Genomic DNA, 25,000 nt, shown 5'->3' on the forward strand with positions numbered 1-25,000 from the left:
AAACTGTACTGAGGTATATCTGTTAAAATAATATAATGATTAATGATTAATAAAATTAAATTTTAACTTTGATCAATGAAATTAGATTGATATATTGTTATAGAGAAAAATTGATTATAAATGTTATAGCAATTGTTAACCTTCATTTCTGTTGGGTATACCATGTAGATCTTCAAGAATACCGATTCCTGTAGAATCATTTGGTAAATTATTAAAAGTTTGATGAGTGGAAGCACCAATGTCAAGTTGTGCTTGGCCAACGTTACTTGGCTGATTCATCGTAGAAAAATCATGGAATGATATAAATTGAGAATCTGTGTTCTTTGTACGATCACCGTCCATGATTAATTCTATTATTTTGCTTTATTTCTAAAACGTATTTGACAATTGCCAGCTGGGCACATTGCGGAAAGGAAAAAACACCATATCGACTAGTCATGCGATAGTACTTCGATATATATCGTTCGTAGTCATAATAAATCGTCCAATCAGAGAATAGGATTATCCACGATCCGTGAAAATACATTTAGTACTACATTAGTCAAAATCATTGATATAATATTGAGAGAAATAAAACGTGAAATTATTTATAAATTTTCATTTTATCGTTTTATTGTTAATATTAGATCGCAAAAATATTAATAACGTCATTCGTATTGTTTATTTTTATTTTTTTTGGTAGCCTCAAAGCACGATATAAAATCGTATAATTAATGAAAGACGAAAAAAAAAAGAAAGATAATTTTGAATATCACGTGATACATACTTCTCAGCCCGCCTTTTTTCAATTGGCAAGAAAAAAGAGGTTACATTCAACGTACATAAATATTATTGTTACGCGTATCATTGGCTTATTAAATATATCAATATATAATTTATTATTAATAAAATACAAACGAGTATTTATATATATATATATATATATATATATATATATATTATACGAAAAAAAAACCGAAAGGTAATGTAGAACAACAAAATATATTTATTGTTTTGTTTTGTTTTTTTTTTCTTTTTTCATGTGCAGTTCCAACAACCTACATATACTTTATGTACAGCAATGAAATTTTTTTTTATTATTTGTGGTAAATCATCATAATTATATTTCGAGATATTTTAAATTACTAATAATTAATACGACTAAACTCATTTCGTCCTTTTCTTCTACAATGTTTACAAGCTTTTTTCCTTGTTTTTTATTTTTTTATTTTATTTTTTTTTCTTTTTTTTTTCTTTTTTCTTTTTTTTTCTTTTTTTTATCTAAGCAGAAAGTAAGTTTTTATTGTATATGAGTGAGAGAACAACTTTTTGCGTGATTTTTAAGAAAATTATTCCAGAATTTTAATAAGTTACTAATTGATTGGAATTGTTATATAAAATTAATTAGAGAGTTATGTGTGTGCGCGTGTGTGTATGTGTGTGTGTGTGTGTTTAGGATAAGGGAAAATTTTTTTAGTGTCCTTTTGTAAAAATATCGCGAACACAAATATTCCTTACTTTTTATTGCTTTTCCATAGAAAGAATATCACATTGTAAATGATGAATTCTTTCGTTAAAATTTCTAAATTCTTCGTTCCGAAATATCTCTCCATGCTTAGATCATAGAAATTCATTTTAATCAAGCTATCCGATAAATGCAGCACGAACATGCTAAAGGACAATTTATTATTTTTCAGGCGCAATATATTATACAATATCAATGTCCGAATAAAAAGTTAGGCTCGACAACAGATAGGAGATATTTTTTTTTTTTTTATAGCTTATATTATTTTTCCTTTTCTTTTTTCTTTTTTTTTTGTATTTTTCTTTTTTTTTTTTTTTTTTTACAACCTGTTTTTGCTATTCATCGAGTGTTGTATATTAACTGCATTTATTATTGCTTTTAATATCAGCTATCCTTTAATACTTCTTTCAATATAGATCCTGTATTTCTTGCTGGGACAAAATCTGGGAATGTTGGAAGTGTAACATTAGAAAGCAACAATGTAGAATGATTAGACGACGTTGAATGCTGTCTGCTATGCGTTGGACGAGGTGAGGACTAAAAATATAATAATTATTATTACAATTGAATAAGATTTTTCTTTTTTCTTTTTTTTTTTTTGTTTCTTTTTTCTTTTATATTTTTTTGATTTATATATGTCTTTCTTACCGATGAAGATATTGGCAAAGCAGGTAATTGTGGTTTTGGTTTAGATTCACTTTCTAAAAATCTTACAAAAGCAGCCGAAAGCGATGCCTCTTGATCCTATAATAAATATATAATAAATGAAAATTATATTAAATATAATTTGATATAAAAATATTTATACTTGCCTTAGTAGGAGCGCCATTACCACCGCTAAGACGAGAAAACCAGCTGTTATTTGCAATACCATTGTTAAGACCAGCTTTATCTCTATCATTTTCTGTGAAATCTAATACAGTGGCAAATACTCTTAGAACAGATGATTTGTCTGCCGTAGACGAAGACAAATATCCAAGCAAGAGATTTTTCATAAGGCTCCTAAAAAAAAAAAAAAAAAAATGATTTATTTATTAATATTTATAAGATAATATACATATCATATAATTTAGAAATCATCAACTTACTTATCAACTTTTCCTACTCCACTTTGCATTGCTTCTTCTATTCTCTGATCAGCAGTATTTACCAATTCCGTTAATCTTTCAACTGAAAATTAATAACATAAAATCAATGAATATATATATTTATTTATTTATTTATTTATTTATTTATTTATTTATTTATTTATTATATAATATATAAATTATATCATACTAGTAGGAAACGAATGCTTGTGATATTGATTTGACTAAATGATCCAAATTAAATAGAAAAGTGAAAATTGACAATAGGAAAATTCCTTTAAAAAAAAAAAAATAAAAAAAAAAAAGAAAACAGTCTTTGATTTATATATTCGTGTGCATTCATTGAGACGTTGTAAAGTTGGCAGATTGGTACGCTGAACGGACATGAGCGCAAGTATAACACAAGTACTGGTAGTTTTGATATTACACCAGTACCTGATGTAATACTCACACCCACATCTTAATTGCACATGCTGCATTCTCTTCGTTTATCATGCCGTTCTAGCAAACTAAGATATCATATATAACATGCCACTAAAATTAAGAAAGCTTTTGTCAATATATATATTTAACTACTATTATTTAAATATATTGTGTAAGAAATAAATTTTTTTTTAAAGATTTCCAATTATATATATATTATTATTATTATTATTATTATTATTATTATTATTATTATATGGAATTAATCTCTTGTGTAATTTCAAATTTTCAAAATCTTTTCCCCCTTTTTTTCTGCAGAATATTAGCAACGGGTGGGAAACCCCACGAGGTAATATGAGCTTCTACATTTTACACACTCACGGTTACCGCATGAGATTACCCACTTCTACGTTACCACCAATTTTGTAACACGTATGTATATATATATATTTTTAATTTCAATGATTATGCGATTAAATATTACAGTATCTAACATACATTTTGATTTGGTAAAAACTCATATATTTATATAATACATTAGATTCATATAATTTTTAATAAATTATATTTTTTTATAATTAATTTAATTTGTTCATATACCTTAAATAATAACATAGATAATAATTGAATTAATATCTCAATATACAAAGTTTACAATCATTTTCATCAGATCTAAATAATAGGTACCTGCATTTTTAAATATTCAATTAATTATTTAAATAAAATCTTTGTATCTAATAATTTATAAATTTTAATATGTCTACATTGTTTACTTGCTTGTGTTGCATGCGTCATTTAATAATGATACCAAGGTGTTATATATATATATTAAGCCATATACATATTGATAAAATATCAAGGTCTCAGAAGACTAGCAAAAGCTGCAAAGTACAAGTATCTTTATACATTTTGTTTTATTTATTTAATTTTTTTTTCTTTTCTTTTTTCATACTAAAAGTATTAATAACAAAACAATACCTTCATATATATATATATATATTTATGAAGAAACTATAAAATAATAATCATAACAATCAGTTCTATTTTTTTTTTTCTTTTTTTCTTTTTTTTCCCAACGAAAAGTATTATACCTCCAAAAAATCACTCAAGAAAATGTCCACATTTAGTAAAATGAAAGAAGAGAGCACCAGCACCAGTGGCAATGCATGAGCCAACCAAGATGTGATTTAGTGTGCAAAGGCGGTGGGGTCTGATTCGTAGCCGGATACCAGCAAGAATCCTGGGGCTACAGTTTAATCCCAGAATTACCAGCTGATATTTGACTACACTATCAGATATTATATGTGTAATGTCTTTTCACAGATTAGTCACAGCATACAGTCAAACTGATGATTGTAATGTAGTTTTGATCTTGTTGCTAGTATTATCAATTTTATTACATCGAAGTTCTGTAAATAACATTTCAGGGGAGTACCAAAAAGTTATAACCAATGTTTTTATATTGTCAAAATCGTAGAAGCATACAATGTGTGTGTGTGTACCAAATGTATGTGTTAAAAAAAAAAAAAAAAAAAAATCGCAGAATAGATAATTATTGAATATAAGTATGACATACGCGTCTCTTACAATTACTTAGCATACAATCTTTAAAAAATAAATATTTGTTCATTTATTTGACAATAATAATGAGATTAAGGAAAGCAAAAACATTATTATTATTATTATTTTTTTTTTTTTTTTTTTTTTTTTTTTTAAAGGCAAATAATTGAAATATGTGTTACAAATTATTAAAAATTTCAAAACACTAACCATGCGATATGTAAAGAACAAGATGCAAACAAAGATGAAAAAAAAAAAATGTATAAAAATATTTAAGGAATTACCTTCTTGATTTAATTGCTCTATTCTTTCTGTTTTCTTATCCAACTGTTCACTTAATCTAGATGCAGCTTGCAAATACTCCTGAGCTTCTGTTAATTGTTCCTATATGCGTGTACATATATATATATATATATATATATATATATACATATATATACATATACATATATATACATATATATACATATATATGTATTAAATTAATTAATAATTTTATTCCTTTTAAAGATATAGAAAAATTAAAACGAACCTTAAGACAGGAGATTTCGTTTAATAATTCTTCTTGTTTTTTATGCGACTCCTGAAGTTGCAATTGTAACTTTTCCATAGCTCTTTTAATATCCCTTTCCTTTTCTAGAATTAAAATAAAAAAAAAATATATATATATATATAAGCGAATAATATTAATTTCAAAATTATATCCAAGGAAAATGATTTTTCATACCTCTTTGGAATTGTTCCAAAACTATTTGCAAATTAGTTAAAGCAGTCATTTGCGATAAAACTTTATCCTCTGCCATAGATAATTTATTTTGTATATCGTCCCTTTGTTGAATAATAAGAGACATTTGTTGTTGCAACGTTTCAACTTGTTGATTCGCTCTTATGCTCGCCGATGTGTATACGGTAGAAGAATTTTTAAGTTTTTCCTCAGCTTGTAATAATTTCCCTTCTAATTCTTTACGCATCTCTTCAGCTATTAAAGCTTCCTCCGTATAACTGGATTCAATTTCTACCAAATGAGTTCTCAATCTTTCTAATTCTTTACCAGCGTTAACTTCTTTACTTTGACTTTCAACAAATTGATTTTGTAACATTCTATTATTAGATTGTTCTTGAATCAAAGCAGCCTCCAATGCGTTACATTTATCATTAAGAATTCCCATTTCTTGTACTTGAGTCAAATGTCCTGGAATTCTACAAATTTCATCATTATTATCGGTTTCCTTATTATTTTCCAATCGTTGCTGTAAAATTTGTAATTCATTTCGAGTTTCGGCAAGTTCAATATCTTTATCCTTCAACAATGTAGTTATTTGATTTTGCTCAGTTAACAAATTTCGAACTTGAGATGCTTGCTCGTTTAAGAGTAGAGTTAATCGTTGAATTTCACCATGATACTGTATACTTTCATTGTGTTTAACGTGAACTAATTTTACAAGTTCATCTCTTTCATTTTGTATAGTTAAAAGATCGTTCGAATTAGCTGCATTTGCTTGATTATTCAACTTCAATGATTCAATTTCATTATCCTTCTCTTTGATAAGATGAGATAAACTTTCTATTGTTTCCTTAGCCATAATAGAATTTTCTTTATTAGCTTCAATGGTAGATTCCAATTGATTTTTCATTTCTATTATTTCCATTGTTAATTTATTATTTATATCCTTTAATCCTTCATTTTCCAAATTTTTTTCTTCTAAATTATTTGTCAACTTATGCCTTTCATTTTCAAAGGAATTTTCTTTTGACAAAATCTTTTCATTTGTTTCAGATTCCAACGATAAAATATTCGTTTCCAATTGTTTACATTTCTCTTCGGACAAACAAATTTTATTATTTAAATCCGTTATGGTCTCTCTCAAAATTACAATCTCATTATAATCACCTTGTACCTGAGCCATTTCCTTTTCCTTTAAACGTAAATTATTTAATTCTGTCTCAGTTTCAATAAATTTACTCTGTAATAAATTTAATTCCTTCGCAGCAATTTCCTTCTCTTTTAAACGTAAATTATTTAATTCAGCTTCAGTTTCTATAAATTTATTTTTTAACAAATGTAACTCATTTTCAGCAGCTCTCTTCTCATTCAATTCTTTTTCCAATTCATGAATTTTATCCAATTGCCCATAAAGTACATTATTCTCCGATAAAAGTTCATTTATCTTCTTTCTGGCAATATCAAATTCATAATTTATCATAGCATATTTATCTTCGTTATTAGCAAGTTGTTGAATTTTTTCTTTGCACGTAACTAATTCCAATCGAAGTTCCGATTGTTCCTCTTCGAGCAAAGATCTTTCAGTGTTCAACAGTTCAATTTTTTCTTGGGATTCAACTTGATTCGCTGTCAATTGATCCAACAACGTAGTATTCTCCCTCGTGAACTTTTCTTTCTCTTGGCTCAATTGCATTATCAATTCTTGTTTTACATCTGCCTCGTGTAAAGCATTGTCGAGTTCTTTTCTCATATTAAGTAAATCATATTCCAAATCATTTCTCTCAATATTTACCATGTCCAATTTTTCACGTAATTGTTCCAATAGATTGTTCTCTTCTTTCTTTGAATCATCAGCGGTTTCTTTAAACCTAGCCAAATCTGCTCTATACACTTCATTTTCTTTAATCAAATCACCATTTTCACGTTCGAGCTCATTCTTAACGTCCAATGTAACTTTCAATTCCCTTTCCAATTCTTCCATACTACAGACTGAAGCTTTCAATTCGTGAGCTATATTCTCTTTACCTAATCTGAGTTCTTCAATGGTTTCCTTATATTTTTCCAAAGACATTCTCAATTCGCTGGTCTCATTGGAAAATTCTAACAGTTTACGTTTTAAATCTTCCACAGAATCTTCCTCTCGCCTTCTGACATCAGAATGTACAATTTCAACGACATTATCATTGTCAATAAAATTCTCTTCTAAATTGATCTCACCGTTTTCCAATCTCAATGATATCAAATCAGTAATATTTGATCTCTTTCTCAATGTATCATTTTCTTCCCTTAATCGTTTAACTTCCTCCTGTAAGGATTCCGTTTCAGTTTCCAATGAGGCAACACGTTCCTCGCTAGCTTCAGGAATAGATGGTAGATTCAATTTCAAATGTTGAATATTTAACAGCAACGAATCTATGTGAGCCTGCATGTCGTCGCATTCAAGCTGCAAATTATCCCTCATTTCCGTCGTCTCCTTTAGATTTCGCGTAATCTCGGTTACCTTCCTTTCTAAAACGTCCTTCTTCCAGTTTGTCTCGACGTATCGTTTCGCGACAATCTCAAAAATTGACTCTTTAGATTCACTCGTTTCTACGCATGAATTTTTCAAAATTTCCTTTACCCTTTGTTCCAATTCGTACAATGAATTATCATTATTATCATTATCATTATCATCTTTTCTTCCTTTATTTCTGTTACTTTCATATTCCTCAGTTTGAACATTTTTCTCTTCACTTTTCAATGATTCTTTTTTAAGAGGACTCTTATTTGTCTCTTCCATTGAATTAAGTTTAGTCTGTAATTCTAAAACTTTACCTTCTGCCTGATTATAATCAACATAAAGTTGTTCGTAGGCATTTTGAAGGCATTGATGTTTCTTCTCGATATCCTCCTTCAAAGATAATAATTTTTCTACGAGGAAAGAGATAAAAATAATTAAATTTATATAATTTAAAAATTTAAGGTAATATACACATTTGTCTTTTTTTTTTTCCCCCTTTCATTCTAATCTAATCAAACTCTTTAAACAATTACAAAGTAATATAATTAATTTATTTAAATGTTTTTATACGAACCAATTGATTCCGTGTGTTGCCTATCAAGTTCCTCGATACCTATATTAAGATTTTTATTTTCATCCTGCAATTCAAGAATTTTCCTAGACAATTCAGCTTCCCTATTACTCAACGAAGAACTATCCTGTATATCTGATTTGAAATTTTCAGATTCATTATTTTCATTAGTTTTATCGAACTTCTCATCGGTATCGGACTTTTCTTTTTTGCCGATTAAAGAAGACTTTTGCTTATCATTTTCCAAATTTCTCAGAGCTTCTCGAATCAGTTTGACTTTTTCCTGATAATCCAATTTCGATATTACCGTATAAAAATCATTTACCAAGGCTATTTCGTCCTCCTGCATTCGTTTAACGTTCCTTTCGACTTCACGGTTCTAAAGATCAAAAAAAAAAAAAAAAAAGAAAAAAGGATTACATAATTAATATCGAAAATAATAAGATAGTTTGAAAATAATCATTTTATACCTTCTCTTCCATTCGTACGATTCTATTCACCATATCTTGTTTAGCTCGTAAATATTCTGCCTTTTGATGGCCATCCGGAAGTTCGTCCATAATACTTCCATTGTTTACCTAAATCAAAAGAAAACGATATATCCTTAAAGATCTCTACTAATTTTAATTATAGAAACGATACAAAAAAAAATAAATAAATAAATAAAAAAATTAAAAAAAAATAAAACACGAAGAAAAGATTATAATCTGACCTTTTGTGTTCGTTTAAGTTCAACTTCTAATTCACGTATTTTCATGGTGGCTTGGGCCAATTGTTCCTGCAATTGCCTAGCATGATTCTGATTTTTGGAATTACGATTTTTGATCGACGTTGGATCCCAAAAGAAAACATCCCCATCTTCTTCTTGGTTCTCGTTCTAAGAAATAAAAAAAACGAATAATAATAATAATAATAATAATAATAATAATACATATATACGTATATATATATATATATATATATATATATATATATATATATATATAAAGAAAAACAAAAAAAGTAAGATATAACAATTAAACGAAAGATTAAAGCATAGAGGGACAATTTTGTCATTTGGGTTTATATTTTTGATATATTCTTTTTCTTTCTCTCTTTTTATTCATTTATTTACTTATTTATTTATTTATTTATTTATTTTTTTTTTTTTTTTTTTTAGATCGACAGACGTTCTCAACGAGATGATCGGAGCTCAGTGTTCCCAACGAGAATTAGGATGATTGTCTATTGCATTAGAAATAGTCGTGGGTATTGAAAGGACACTAATGCTTCGACGATTCGAGTTAAGAAGGAAAATGCATCCGCCGCGGGCAGCCGTATTATTAGCGACTTAGTATTGTTATGCACGTTTACATAAGCATCTGATAGTGTGTCAGACATTGAATGAGAAAGAAAGAGAAAGAGAGAGGGGAGAGAGAAAGAGAGAGAGAGAGAGAGAGAGAGAGAGAGAGAGAGAGAGAGAGAGAGAGAGAGAGAGAGAAAGAGACAATACGAAACACTGTGATGTATACACGTCGTTGTTGGTTGTGTTATGTCCTAGCGTGCAGAGGTCCGTGGCAAAATGTAAAAAAGAAATAAAAGAAGAAAAAGACGAAGAAAAAAAAAAAGAACGAGAAAGATAGAAAAAATAAAAAAGAGAAATAAAAAGAGAGTCGAGAATTATGCAATTCGAATATTATTATCGCTCGTAAGAAAAAGGAAAAAAAAAAAGAAAAAGTTATGACTTTACAGGAAACAAAATATCAGTTTATATATATATTATTATTATTATTACTACTTTTAGTATTATTATTATTATTATTATTATTATTATATTAAGAGACACTACGCGTCATGTGATCCAATAGGCCATTCGAATTTGCCCGCGTAACCGAATGAGAAAGGATGTCAAGATTTTGCACGCGGAGACCTTACAAAATCCTTGTCATTCCACGAAGATTGTCTGAGTTATGCAACGAACGTTCTACGATGGCCAAGTTGTCCTTACACGACTCTGATATATTTAGCTTTTTTATTTTTCTCTCTCTCTCTCTCTCTCTTTTTTTTTCGTTTTGTTTTCTTTTTTCATCTTCATCTTCTTCTTCTTCTTCATTTTTAAACTAAACATCCATAAGCTTAATATTTTTGATTATAATAGAGGATCAGAGAATGGGGATGGTCACGTGGTATGATAGACGCGATCGGCCATCTTTTTGATACGCGAAGAAACAAAAATGGCGTCGAATTTGGATATAAAAAAAACTTTCATATCAATTGCGTTTTACCAATATGAAATTAATTACCTCATAATTCTTTAAAAGTGAATCAATGTGTGTATGTGTGTGTGTATGTGTGTGTATGTGTGTACAAGGTGGACCAAGTTTTTAGATGATTAAAAAAAAAAAAAATTTTTTTTCGAGACTGTAAATTAATTTATTTATTTTTTTCAGATTGCAAAATTATAAACCTTAAGAATTTAAGATCCATACTGTGTGTATATATATATACGCACACACACACATACATACATACATACATACATACATACATACATACATACATACATACATATATATATATATATATATATATATATATATATATATATATCGTCGTCATTAGTCACGAAACGGTGTCTCAAAAAGGCCCATAAAGAGGAGGATATAACTAAACATAAGTTCTCTTTCCACGTATACAATGCATCGTTCCTTTGACACCAGACTTTTAAAAACGCGTCCGAAAGAGGCTCTTCATCTAAAAGTCAATTCGTAGTTCGCTTTTCAGAGAACGCATAGCCCGTCGGTGAGTCGATCGTGATAAAGAGAAAGGAAAAGAAAAAAAGAGAGAGAGAGAGAGAGAGAGAGAGAGAGAGAGAGAGAGAGAGAGAGAGAGAAAGAGAGAGAAGGAAGAAAACCGAAGGCGATACACTTCGCCTTGCCATAGATTCGATCTTCCTTGGAAATGCAAATAACGGTTAAAGACCATTTTTTATATTCATCTTTTTTAAGATCTCTCTCTAACATCTATTGTGTTGCTAACTAAAACCGGATGGATAATAATATCCTTATGGACATTTTAAGTCGAAGGTCTCCTACTCTTCATCATCGGTTTACTACTGTCAATATTTTCTATTAATTTTATTGCTAATCATTTATCTCCTTGGTCTACTTTATCTCTTTTATATATATATATATATTTCTTTATAATAATCTTTTATGAATTATTTATAACAAACAATTTCGTCGTTTTATTTTCTTTTCTTTTTCTTTTTCTTTTTTTTTTCCCCTTCTTCATAATAACATTACTTCATAATAACATTACTTCATAATAACATACTTCTTGTAAAATGTTAATATTGTAAGAGATGATTAAGGATAATATATTATTTAGTAAAGAAAGGAGGAGGTTCTAATAGAGAAACTTTGACTACCGTTCATGTAGGACAAAGTAAGAGAGACCTCAGAGTTAATCGGTAATCTTATCCTGTAACCAAGTCGTTTTCATATCTTTCTCTCTTTCTTTCTCTTTTGCATATCTCTTTGGATAAAGACAAAAAAAAGAAAAGAAAAAAAAAGAAAGGAAGAAAGAGAAAAGAAAAGCAGGCAAAAAAGAAAACGAGAGAAAATGACTTCGTGGACGTCAGCTAAATGATGGTATATTATCAGTAAAGATAAAAAAAAAAAAAAAAAAAAGAAATAAAGAAGAAAAGAAAGAAAAAGGAAATAATTACCATCGTAGGAGAAACAATATATATATGTATATATTAATGATAATCTATATTTATAATTTTATATAATTAATTACTCTTCCTTTTCATTCTTCCTTCTTTTTTTTCTTTTTTTTTTTTTTTTTTTTTTTTTGCTTTTTTCTAAAACTACAATATCCTCTATATTACAATCTTAATATAACGATAACAATAATAACGATTAAAATGCAATCTCATGATAAATTATTACATAATATTAAATAATAATAAGAGTAATTAATTTTTTTCACACTCGTACATCTTCCCACATATTACCATTTTGATAATAGTAACAACAACAATAACAACAACAACATATACAAATAGAGATGCAGTAAAAGGATCAAGATCCGACGAAAAAAAAAAAAAAAAAAAAAAGAGAAAAGGAGATGAGGAATTAAAAATTTATTAAACGAAAAAAGAAAGCGAGAAAGAAAGAAAGTAAAAAAAAAAACAAAAAAAAAAAAAATAACCACATCTCCACGTATAACTCAACGAAATCAAGATAAATCGAGGAAGATCTCGTCCGAAGATAATTCGACGGACACAGACGAGAGATGACAATCTATATAAACAGCATCCTTACGTCCGAGAGTTATGCATTCACATACTTGAATTCGATTACGAATGTCTTTTAAATCGGATACCGATCGAGAGGATCGATAATATAAAAAAAAAAAAAAAGAAAAGAAAAGAAAGAAGAAAAGAAAACAAAACAAAATAAAACAAAAAAAAAATAGAAAATTAAAGAAAGACAGAAAGAAAGAAAGAAAGAATGGATAGTTACTCTTGGACAGCTACGCTGCAGGGATACAAATAAATATAAATAAATACAAATAAATATAAAAAAAAAATGAAAAAAAAAAAAAAAACAGAAACAAAAAAGAAAAAAAAAGATTTCGAAGAGATATACATATAAATCCATATATACATAGATTATATACATATACACCATATATAATACACAGAGACGAACAAATGTTATATATATATATATATGTTGATTTGATCGAAAAGCAAAACGATCTAATGAATATGAAAAGGGGTTTCGTTAGGTCAGATCAAGGAATAATGGATCGTTTGACTTGCAAACAGACGTATATTACAATACAAAAGTACAAAAGTATTTTTTTCCCTGGACTTTACGCAAAAGTAAGAAAGTATTTTTTTTTTACTGTCCTTACTTATTTTTTTTTTCCTGGACTTTTTAAACAAAACCCTCGACTTTCTTTTCTTCCTCTATCTTTCTCATGATCATTTTATTTTATTCCTTTCTTTTTTTTTTTCCCCTTTCAACTAAAAGTCAATATTATTTCTAATGAAAGAAACCTTATTGAATATTTTTATAATGAATTGAAAAATTAACCATTGACTGTCTCTCTCTCTCTCTCTCTCTCTCTCTCTCTCACTCTCTCTGTCTCTCTGTCTCTCTCTTTCTTCCTCATTCATTTTTATATCTTTCCTTTTATTTTTTAATTAACACCGCCTTTATTTATTTCTAAACAAAAGAACTCTATATATACTTTTTGTTACTAGTGATTCATTATTATTTATTATTGGTGTGTCAAACATTCCAAGCTCTTTCTTATGTTTTTTTTTATTCTTCTTTTTTTTTTCTTCGTTCTTTTTGTTTCTTATTTTTTTTTTTTTTCTTTTTAATAACTCAACAACGCGACGCATATTACGGACAAAACTTTCTTCATGCGTCATTACACGTAATGCCCCGTTATCGGTACCATGTACTACTTAAAAAAAAGAAAAAAAAAAAAGAAAAAAAATAGCTGAATATATACACACATACACACACACACAGACACACGTGCACGCACGTGAACACACATACACATACGATTATAGGTAAAGCTGATAACGTAACGTGAGAAAGGAAGTGTCCTATCGTATCGACAATGACTCTCTCTCTCTCTCTCTCTCCTTCCCTCTCATCCTCCCTCACTCTCTCTTTCTCTCTCTTCTGTTTCTTCGTGCTAACTAATTCCTTTGACTATGTTTAACTCCACATAAATACATATATGCGCGTATGTATATATATAATAATAATAATAATAATAATAATCTATAGGCGCGTTTAAACCGTTTTAATAGTTTCTTACTAACTTCCAATATATATTTACTTTCTCCATTTTTAATATTATATAAAACATTTGAATATTTTTCAATTATAGGTATCCTCCCCCTTCCTCCCATTCTCTCTCTTTCTTTTTTTAAGCAAATCATGATCTATATATATATATATATATATATATATAGATAGATAGATAGATGAAAAAGTGGAAGAAGAAAAAATATGTTTGAGAACGAAACTGAAAGAAGTTAATAACGTTAGCAGATGGCAGTGAATATCCAGACACGAGCTGTGTCAACAGAGACTGTAATCAAATATCCTACGGTATGATACTTAACGATCATCCATATCCATATATATATATATATATATATACATACATATATGTATACATAAGTATACGCTCTGTCTTTCTCTTAGTTTGTTTTTTTTTTTATTCTTTTTCTTTCTTTCAGGTACAGAAAAATGATCACTGTCATTACTTTTCTATCAAAGTTTATCAGAGAACTAAGGAAGGATGATAATTCGATGATACACTGTGGTCAATTTTTTTGGGATTTATTTCTTTTCTTTTTTTTCTTACCCTTTTTCTTTTTCAGATTTGTAAACGTGTAAAGCCTGATTAATAGAGCCTTTAAAAATTATAAGCGTAATATTACAAATCTAAAGTGTCACGAGTAATTGGATTTTTTTTTATTATATTCATTTAAGAATCTTTGGACTGCTCTGTTGGGTTCTTTTTTCTTTTTTTTTTTTTTTTTGGAAATTCTCGATAATTTTTAAATGTCTGATGTCACTTCTTCGATATATATATATATATATATATATATATATATATATATATACACATATGTATATATGCGTGTATGAATGTTAAGAATCGCGATAGCATTCGAAACGATGTATAATAATCGGTGAGAGCGTTACAATGACTGGTAAGAAAACGGCATTGTTATTTAAATATTATACCTCACAAAAACTCGTCGATATACCGTTTTGTACTTTTATACTTCTTCTTCTACTTCTGCTTCTTCCTCTTTTTTTTTTTCATTTTTTTTTTTCTTTTTTTCTTTCGTTCAATATATGACGATAATCGAAGAAGTAGTAGTAGAATGAAAACTGATGTCTATTAACAATAGATCTAATTCAAAACTTTTTTGTGTGAATATATGTCTGTCCGTCTGTCTGTCTGTCTGTCTTGTTTCTATGTATGTCTGTTCACGTGATAGTTATTTTTTGATTTTGAAATAGATGAAATTGTAACATACATAGATTACATATATTTTAAGTAAATAGAAGATGTTGTAAATGTGTCGATATATCAATAGAAAAAATAGATTGTAAATTATTGATTTGTTAGGTTGGCCTCTTATTAAAAAGTATATTTAAAAGTATATTTATTATGTATATTATATATGTATGTCTGTTTTATACATATATATATATACATATGTATAAATATATAGAATAAGCCGATTATAATTAAGTAGTTCCGGTGGTAACGAAACAATTCATTGAAAGACTTATTATATTTTATTATTCAACGGGTCGCGAAAGTGAAATCATAGAATTTTTGTTTAACTCTGATCTCTCCAACATTAAAAAAAAACTGAAGAAGAAGGAAAAACAATTTTTTTAATTTAAATCAAAGAGAAAGAGAGAGAGAGAGAGAGAGAGAGAGAGAGAGAAAATAGCTTGAAATTTTAACAAATTGTACAGACCGAGACAAAAGTTTTCTAGACTTTAAGTTTTACAATTTGAAAAAAAAAAAAAAAAAAAAAGAAAAAGAAAAAGAAAAGAGTATGTAATAATAAATCTTTAAAATTGATCTAGGAACTTTTGACTCGTGTATAATTTGTCTCATTCCATTGGTTAAAAATTTTGAATCGTTACTTCTATTTATTTATTTATTTATTTTATTTGTCTTTTTTCTTGTTTTTTTTCATTTTTTTTTCCATTTTTTTCAGGAGCTGTCGAAGAACTCTCTGCGTTATTTTGAAGAAAAACAAACAAAAAAAAGAAAAAAGAAAAAAGAAGAAGAAGAAGAAGAAGAAAAAGAAAAAGTAGAAGAAAAAATGAAAAAGCTCTTATTTCCCCAGAAAGAAATTTGACTTTGAGCAGAGTGATTTTCTGGCTCATACTTAGGTGCCGTCGATTAGTCAGCAATGTTAGCAAAGAGCAATAATGGCGGCGTGATGACGACTGTACTCTCTCTCTCTCTTTCTCTCTCTCTCTCACTCTTTCTCTCTCTTTCTGTGTTCATATCGTAGTTTTCTTTTTTTCTTTCTTTTTCTTTCTTTCTTCTTTTTTTCTCTTCCTCCTTTTCTCTTTGCCATGCAGTAAGTAACTTGCTACGTTCGTCTTCTTTTCTTGATACCGCAGGATATTAGCACCAAGGTAAGATAGAAAAGGTACACGGTGTCTCGTGTCGGATACTCAGAAGCTAACGTTCAGCTCGTTTTCTTTTAAGATAAGCACGAGCTCTGCTCTCTCTCTCTCTCTTTCTCTCTCTCTCTTTCTCTCTCTCTTTCTCTCTCTTTTTCTTTCTTTCTCTCTCTTTCTACCAAGTCATCTGCCAAGCGTGGAACACCCAAGCAGTTTGAGCTTTACGCTTTAAATATCGCATAACAACGTTGGCTGCACTGTGATCTCTACATTTTATTTCTTTTCTATCTTTTCTTTCTTTCTTTTTTTCTTTCTTTTTTTCTTTCCTTTTTTTTTTGGTTTGGTTTTGTTGCCCTTTTTATTTTTCCTTATTATTACTTCATTTCTTCTTTTTCTTTTCCCTTGGCAAAAAATGTACCACTTGCGGTATGAAATATTTTTATTTAGGGTCGTTGTAATTTTTTCTTTTTTTTTTTTTTTTTCAAGATCTTTTTCAAAAGCTAATATTTTTTTTCTTCTACTTTTATTTTTATTTTTTTTATTTTTTATTTTTTATTTGCTTCTTTCTATTGTGCCAATAGCATAGTGTTACTTTTGCTTTTTTTTTTTTTTTTTTTTTTTCTTTTTTTTTTTTTTTTTTTTTTCATATGCTCACATAATATTTGTATTTTATTTTCGTACCGTTATGTGTTGCATAAGTTATTATTGTTTCATTTATTTTATGTCTATCGTATTTTTCATATGTATATATATATATATATTTTTTTTTACTACGTTCCTAGTAATTTTTTTTTTTTTTTTAAATTCAATCACATCCACAAAGTATCTTCTAATTATTTCTATTGTATATTTGTTACGTTGTAACGTGGTGTAACGTTTACTTAATTTTTTCTTTTTACATTCTGAACCGAAGGTAATATTTTTTGTATTTTCTGTTAAAAATTTCTCTGAAAATATACCTTTAAAAAATTTTTTTCCATTTTTACAATAATCATCATTAACTTTGTATATATAATTTTAGGAATCCTTATGGATATTTGTACGATGAAGAAGAAAATTACCCCTTCTCTGTCTGTGTGTATGTGTGTGTGTGTAAAAAGAAAAAGATGTCCGTAGAAGAGAAAAACGTTTATTTCATAAAGATTTGGATACCGGAAAAAAGCATGTCTCTTTTCGAGTACAAACGTCCATGCACATTTTATTCTTTCTTTCTTTCTTTCTTTCTTTCTTCCTTTTTTGTCTTCCTTTTTTTCTTTCGTAATTCTTGAACAAATAATGGTACCAAAAATACACACAACAGGCACGCGTGAAAGATCTCTCTAGAAAGGGGAGAAAAGCCATTACTACCTTCGACTTCATGGAATTCTTACTCTCAGTTAACGGAAGAGATTCTATAGGGCGTTTCACATAAGTTATTCCTACATTATTTCTTTTCTTCTCTTTTTTTTTTTTTTTTTTTTTTGAAAATATCCAACATAATATGGCCTCGAAATTATTACGGTTAGTATATACTTATATCATTTAACAATGATATCTCGATTTTATTTATTTTTAATTTTTCCAGGTATAAACGATTTAAAATTAATTATCGTGTTTTAAGGAGATAATTAATCGATGGAAAAATTTATATCAGAAATTGTTTTCTGATATATCGAGAAAATTCTTATAGAAATTGAAGTCAATACCCTTCCCTCCTTATTAACATCATCACTATTCATTCGTCATCCCACTATTTTTTTAATGATATAAAGACAATTTAATAACTTCAAATGTGCAAGCAAGGATGATAGTTAAATAGATCACAAGGACGAAATCTTCCATTACATACGACGCATGCTCTGATACCGGTTGATCTTGATCTTTGATCGATTTATTTTTATAAATTAATACTTTTCATGTAAGTAAATCATTTTTTTTTCTTCATTAATAATACATCAAGTATGTAGATATATAAATATATAAATATATATATATATTTTTTTTTAAATGTTTTTTATCTCTATATATATATTTTTTTTTTAATTTTTAATATATCTGTATATTATCCTTTTTTAAAAATGTCTATTTTATATATCTCTGTTATGTACGTACGAGTGCGCGCATGTGTATGTATGTGTGTATGTCTGTATGTGTGTGTGTCTGTATGTATGTGTGTCTGTATGTATGTGTGTATAAGATAAAGATAAGAGATAGAAGAGAAATTTTTTATTATTTTTTTTGTTGTTGTTGTTTTTGGAAAATTTGTCATTCGAACGATTAACTCCGTTATCAATAATGACGATAATACGATGTTACTATTATTGTCTTCGTTTGTTGCGATATCGGATCGACATATACGTTCTTCTTATCTAAATAGTTGTAATGTCTTTTGGAAGAGGAAAAACAAAAAAAAAAAAAAAGAAAAAAACAAAAATGCCAACAAAATTTGGTCATAAGCGTTAAGATAAACGTTATCTGTTACGTGCAAAAAAGGTTAATTATAGTCAATGATACACTTCCAATAATATATATATATATACATACAGATATTATATAATATATATATACATACAAATATTATATAATATATACATATATATATATATATATATATATATGTATATATATAATAAAGCGATAGAAATTTTATATTCTCTAAAAGTTATTTCAATGGCGAGTATATATGTATTTTGAAAAGAATGATAGAAGTGATAATAATTAACGGGGATGATAACACAACGTCGTTTAAAGTGTAAATGGAAAGAAGTGAGGGAAATATAAATTTATAAGAGGTATCGTTCGTATGATTCGCCATTTGATATCGATATAAACTTTACATTATTAAAATAACAATGGATATTAATTAGCATACCAATTAATAATTTTATGAAGAATTTCTTCATATTATTTGCAAACAATCAGATTATTTTATTTGTTTGTTCTCTTTTAATTCCACAAAATGCTATTAAAAAAGTTGTCTCTAAATTCTATTATATAATCAATCTCACTTTTTTCCCATGATTCTTCGAGCTTTTGATTTTCCTTCCTTTCTTTTTTCTTTTTTTTTTTCCTCTTGCAGACATGATTACAGATTAAAAAAAAAAAAAAAAAGAAAGAGTAATTGACATTTAAAATCACTTGGAAACATTTTGGCACGTTCTAATTTAATTCAACTTCTTTTGTTTCGTCTCTCTTTCCCATTGCTTCGAATAAAATTCTCTTTTTTCTTTTTCTTATTCTTCTTTTTTTTTTTGTCTCTTCGAAGTCACGTTACATCGTGCTTACGTAAACGAAAAGATAGAACTTCTTCGTGTATTCCATAATCTCTTGAATTAAAGACCGTGGAAATTGCATATATAGATATGGTCATCATAAACATGTGCTTTTTTCTCTCTCTCTCTCTCTCTCTCTCTCTCTCTCTCTCCCCCTCTCACTCTTTCCCTTTGTCCCTCTATCTCTATCTCTCTCTCTGTCTCTTTTTCCCTTTCTCTCAATACCTTCGCTCCAAATTTGGAAACACTGAATCATCTTTACCCTTCTCATGATCGTCATTACCATTATTATCATTATCATCATCATTATCATCATCATGTAGTTTTCCAACATCGGGATTTACCTGTCTGTTATAATTACACACAAATAACGGAGTAAATATATATTCCTCTTTTTCTTTTCTATGACACCGAGAATAAAATAGAAAGAGAAAGATAGAGATAGATCTAGAAATTGTTAACATGATTAAAGAACATTTAAAAAAAAAAATAATAACAATAATAATAATAATAATAAAATCGTTATGTCGAGTTTTATTTAATAAATAAAATATATAATAATTCGTACTGTCGCGAATGATTAATAAAAAATACACATGTAAATAATTACACTGCATATATATATATATATGCATATATATATATATATAATACATAAGCTATCGGTAAACGATAGCAGGTGTCTCTTGATCGTTAACTGAAACGGATTGAAAGTTACTCAAAGGTTAAAGTACAAGGATCGTCTTTAATTAACCAATACGAATACACCGGACTAACTGTGCAACTCCATTGCTAAATACTGTAATACGAATGACAATTATCGACGCCATTTTTATATGTTATACTGCGCGTATTACAAAATCGTATTCACTCACTTCGAATTCATTTTATCGTTTACGTAAATAAGTAAAAACAGAAACAAGAAAAAAAATAAAAAATAAAAAAAAATAAAAAAAAAAAAAGAAAACGAACAACAAAAACAAAAACAAAAAGGAACAAGTAACAACAACAAATTTTCATTAATCCTAGTAAGATGATTGAAAATGTAACGATATATTTTTTATTGAAAAAAAACTATAATTCTAATTTGTTTTCATTTTTAACTTGAATTGCGCAAGAGACGAATATATAAAAATGAATATGAAATGGAAAAAAGGAAGGTTAAGAGAAAAAAGGGGGAAAAAAGAAACCACGTATGAAAAAAAGAAAAAAAAAAAAGAAAAAAAAAAAGAAAAAAAGAAGAGAAAAAAATGAAAATAGAAAAAGGAAAAATGATAAAATATTGAGCACCATATCGATAGCGTAGAAACATTTATTGTTTCGAGATAAGGAACGGTTCTACGACAGTTTTTATCGTCTGGCGACTCTGACATGTCGACTTTTACAACGAAAACGATATTAACCGTATACGTTTCGTGCGTGCGTGCGTGCCTGCCTCTGCGTGCGCATGCGCGTACGCTAGCGCGCATTACGCGGCAATATATGAGGCACGATTGTGTAGGTGCGCGCGTGCGTATACATGTGTATTCACGCGGCTAATCGTGCATCGCGTTAGTTAAGTAATCATAGGTAAGCTTGTGTCCTTCGCGTATTATCAACCGATAGAGGCTCATACTCGGTCACACATTGCTATTCTAAGTTAAGAAATTCTAATTTTTTTTTTCTTTTACAATTTAAAAAATAAAAAAAACTCGAAAAAAATAATAAAAAAGAAAAAAAACAGAAATCTTTAGAAATATTTATTATTATTATTATTATTATTATTATATTTAACATTTTTTTTCTTTTTAAATAAATAATTTCATTTTTAATCGAGACGAATAAAATGAAAGGAAATCATTCATACGGTTTAAAATCGATTTTAATTTCAATTATTGAAAATAATAAAAATTAGATTTTTTTTTTTTTTGTTTGAATTAATTAATTTCAATTTTAATCGTTACGAATATAGTGAAATAAAATTTTCCATTAAAATTTGAATCGAATTAATAATAATTCCTTTTAAATTGGTCGCCAATTTGATAACTTGTCCGATTTAATGCGGGAAATTTGAACGTTCTAAACGATTCTAGGTCATTTCTACAGAGAGATCCTTTAAATATGTGCGATATATGTGCGTGTATGTGTTGTGTTTGTGTGTACGTGTGTGTGTGTGTGTGTGTGTAATATTGTAGAACTTATGTAGGTAATGCGATGTTATAAATAGGTTAAGCTAACACTCTGTTCTCTAAAATTTTCTCTTTGGTCTTTAGAGAAGATACTAAAAAACTAAAGAAAAAAAAAAAAAATACTTGACAAAAATTTTCTTTTTTCGAAATACATCGAAGACAATATAATAATCGTCATTTCTCTCAATATTAATTATTAAAACTTTGTGTCCAAATTAGATATGGGTATTCTCTACGGACTAATTAATAAATTTATGACATAGAAAATATGAAATATTAATAAATGAAAGAAGTGAAAATTAAAATAGGAAAAATAATAACGAGGAAAAAAAAAGTAAATAAATAAAAAAAAATAAAAAAGAAATAATAATTACCGTATAAATCTCATGTAAACCAAATACGATAAAAAGACGGAACACGTTGATAATTTTAAATTTGTTACCACGCGATAAAAACATTTCCGAATAAGAATAAGACAGACAAAGAAAAAGGAAAAAAGAAAAAAAAAAAAACAAGAAAGGAAAAACGAGAGAGAGGAGGAGGAAAAACGCGCTCTCGCGCGTGGCAGCATAAGCATGATGAATAATAAAAATGGCGGCAGTGGCGGCCGATGATCGAGAGGGGAAAAAAATCGAAATGGCGGACGTATCTTTCGAGTCGCGACACGCTCGTCGTTTTTATTTATGTAAAAAAGAAATGAAAAACGAATGATCAAAAAAAGAAAAAAAAAAAAAAGAAAAAAGAAACGAAAAATTAACAAGAAAAAAAGAGAAGACATATCCTGTAGATAATTAGGAAGACAAAGATGGAGAAAAAAAATCTAAAGGAATAGAAAAAAAAATGGATATATATATATATATAACTTTTAATTTGAGAGAGAGAGAGAGAGAGAGAGAGAGATGAGTTATTATATATTATTTCTACATAACGACAAGAACGCGTTAATCCCAGTCGTAACATTTGCTCTCTCTCTCTTTCTCTCTCTCTCTCTCTAGTTTGCAGCATGAGTGCATACCTTGTTTCTCTCTCTCTCTCTCTCTCTATCTCTCTTTCTCTCTTTCTGCATATAGATTGTCATGCACACGTCGTAGAGAGCAGAAGTTGAGGCTCTGAACAATCGTCCTCGTAGAGAGAGAAAGAGAGAGAGAGAGAGAGAGAGAGAGAGAGAGAGAGAGAGAGAAAACCAGAAAGACATTGAAAAAAAAAAGAGAAAAGAAAAAGAAATAAAGAACGAGATATTTCATACGACGATTCATTTTAAATGTTTAAAACAGAATGTTTATGCAATCTTTTGCGGCTAATATTTTTGCATATTAATGATCAATGATTAGTATTATTGCAGTGAGGTTATTATTTAGCTTCATTATAAATAATACCGATATAACACATATACATATATATATATACATATATGTGTGTATGTGTATTTTTCAAAAACAGATAAAAGCGAACGAGATAATAAAGATAATAAATTCTTTTTCTTTGTATCTATCTATCTATCTATCTATTTATCTACTTATCTATATATCTATCTATCCATCCATTTATTTAATCATTTATTTATTTATTTATTTTAAATGATAAACTTTTAAATTACCCGTAGAGAGCTACGTTATATCTGTATTATTGACGTTTGATAAAAAAATTTTTTTTTCTTTTTTTTTTTTTTTTCTTTTACAATCGAATTCCATGAAATCACTCTTATTGAAGATAATCCATTCGAGATTAAACAAATCGTTGATAATTATCAATTGTTGAATCTTTTGGAGAACGCTTCAAAGTGTTTAGAAAAAAAAAAAAAATAATGTATGCGACTTGTTGCGTCTGACATATATTCTCTCTCTCTCTCTCTCTCTCTCTCTCTCTCTCTCTCTCTCTCTCTCTCTCTCTCTCTCTCTCGATTCTCACGAGAGAAGAGGGAAGAAGAGATGGAGGAGAGAAAAAGAGGAAGGAGAAACACGTCGAATAATTTCGTTCGTTCTTTGGAAAATCAATCGGACGAACGAACCACGTCGTTCCACTTCGATAAACGGATGCGATCGTTCATTATGCCGTAACATGATCGCGTAACTATCAAGAAAGAAAAAGAAAAAGAAAAAGAAAAAGAAAAAGGAAAAATAGAAGGAAGCAAGAGAAAAAAGACGAAGAAAAATGAAGTACCTACGATGACGATGACGACGACGACGACTACGACGATAAAAAATGGATTAAAAAATGGATTAAAAAATGGATTAAAAAAATGAATTAAAAAAGAAAAGCTACGTTCCATTGTATTTTTTCAAGATCCTATACGTTTCAACGGTGCCATATTTTTCTTCTCTTTTTTCTTCTCTTTTTTCTTCTTCTTTTTTTTTCTTCTTTTTTTTTTCTTCTTTTTTTTTTCTTTTTATTTTTTTGATTATCATTCGCACAATCTTCGAAATCATTTTTCATTTACTCTTTGCCAGACGCAATAATTAATAGATTCTCTTTTATTCGTTTTTCTTTTTCCATGCGTCATTTTATTAATTCTTCACGTCGTACTTTTATATTTTTATTTTATTTCCTACGACTTTCTACGATCATTCCTTTCTTCTTTCCTTTTGTTAATTTAATTTTATTAATCGTCATATTTTTTCGAAACAATTTCTTTTCTTTTCTCTCTTTTTTTTTCTTTTTTTTTTTTGCGATTTTTAATTGAACGCACACTCGTCGCGTGTCTTTCGTTTTGTTTCTTTTTTTCCTTTTTCTTTTTTTCCTACGGATTATTCTCTCTCAATCGTTAGACTCGCAAGAAAAATGACGAAGAAGAAAATTACGTCGCTATAATAATATTCTCTCTCTCTCTCTCTCTCTCTCTCTCTCTGTCTGTCTTATCGCGCAATGAAAACGTGTCGTACAATGTAATAATCCAAATCCAAGTACTTTATTTGTCGTAACGATTCTCGAACGGATGTCACGATTCCAAAGATTCGTAATTGTCATTGTTATTTTATCAAAATTAATAGAAACGCACGAGAGTTAATTACAAAAAAAAATA

General features: G+C 28.2%; 2 protein-coding genes and 1 long non-coding RNA gene across 5 annotated transcripts in view; 1 reads left to right on the plus strand and 2 right to left on the minus strand.

The window, feature by feature from the left end:
- Window positions 1-458, minus strand: part of LOC118443469 (protein YIPF1) — a 1,876-nt gene extending 1,418 nt beyond the window's left edge. Inside the window, exons 1-2 of the mRNA XM_035870513.2 lie at window positions 141-458; window positions 1-19 (exon numbers count right to left, since the gene is read on the minus strand). The exon at window positions 1-19 is cut by the window's left edge and continues 367 nt beyond it. Of these exons, the coding sequence (XP_035726406.1) occupies window positions 1-19; window positions 141-342 (221 nt within the window). The 5' untranslated portion in view covers window positions 343-458. The remainder of the gene's footprint in view (window positions 20-140) is intronic.
- A 1,421-nt stretch (window positions 459-1,879) lies between these two features.
- LOC118443514 (uncharacterized) lies at window positions 1,880-9,832 on the plus strand. The gene is made up of 3 exons (XR_004838706.2): window positions 1,880-2,034; window positions 3,334-3,447; window positions 9,530-9,832. It is a non-coding gene; the product is annotated as an uncharacterized LOC118443514 (long non-coding RNA).
- Window positions 1,889-25,000, minus strand: part of LOC118443511 (uncharacterized) — a 41,270-nt gene continuing 18,158 nt past the window's right edge. For 2 of the 3 annotated variants that reach the window (XM_035870600.2, XM_035870604.2), the window contains 10 exons: window positions 9,083-9,247; window positions 8,841-8,948; window positions 8,374-8,749; window positions 5,303-8,209; window positions 5,108-5,211; window positions 4,860-4,959; window positions 2,593-2,674; window positions 2,317-2,506; window positions 2,153-2,248; window positions 1,889-2,041 (listed from right to left, as the gene is read on the minus strand). In XM_035870600.2, the coding sequence (XP_035726493.1) occupies window positions 1,889-2,041; window positions 2,153-2,248; window positions 2,317-2,506; window positions 2,593-2,674; window positions 4,860-4,959; window positions 5,108-5,211; window positions 5,303-8,209; window positions 8,374-8,749; window positions 8,841-8,948; window positions 9,083-9,247 (4,281 nt within the window). Of the gene's footprint in view, window positions 2,042-2,152; window positions 2,249-2,316; window positions 2,507-2,592; window positions 2,675-4,859; window positions 4,960-5,107; window positions 5,212-5,302; window positions 8,210-8,373; window positions 8,750-8,840; window positions 8,949-9,082; window positions 9,248-22,355; window positions 22,453-25,000 lie in introns of those variants that run through there. The other variant, XM_035870599.2, reaches the window with a different exon arrangement.

This window comes from Vespa mandarinia, chromosome 17 (assembly GCF_050613455.1).
Source record: "Vespa mandarinia isolate Hongniang chromosome 17, ASM5061345v1, whole genome shotgun sequence".
In the NCBI taxonomy this organism is placed as follows: Eukaryota; Metazoa; Arthropoda; class Insecta; order Hymenoptera; family Vespidae; genus Vespa; species Vespa mandarinia.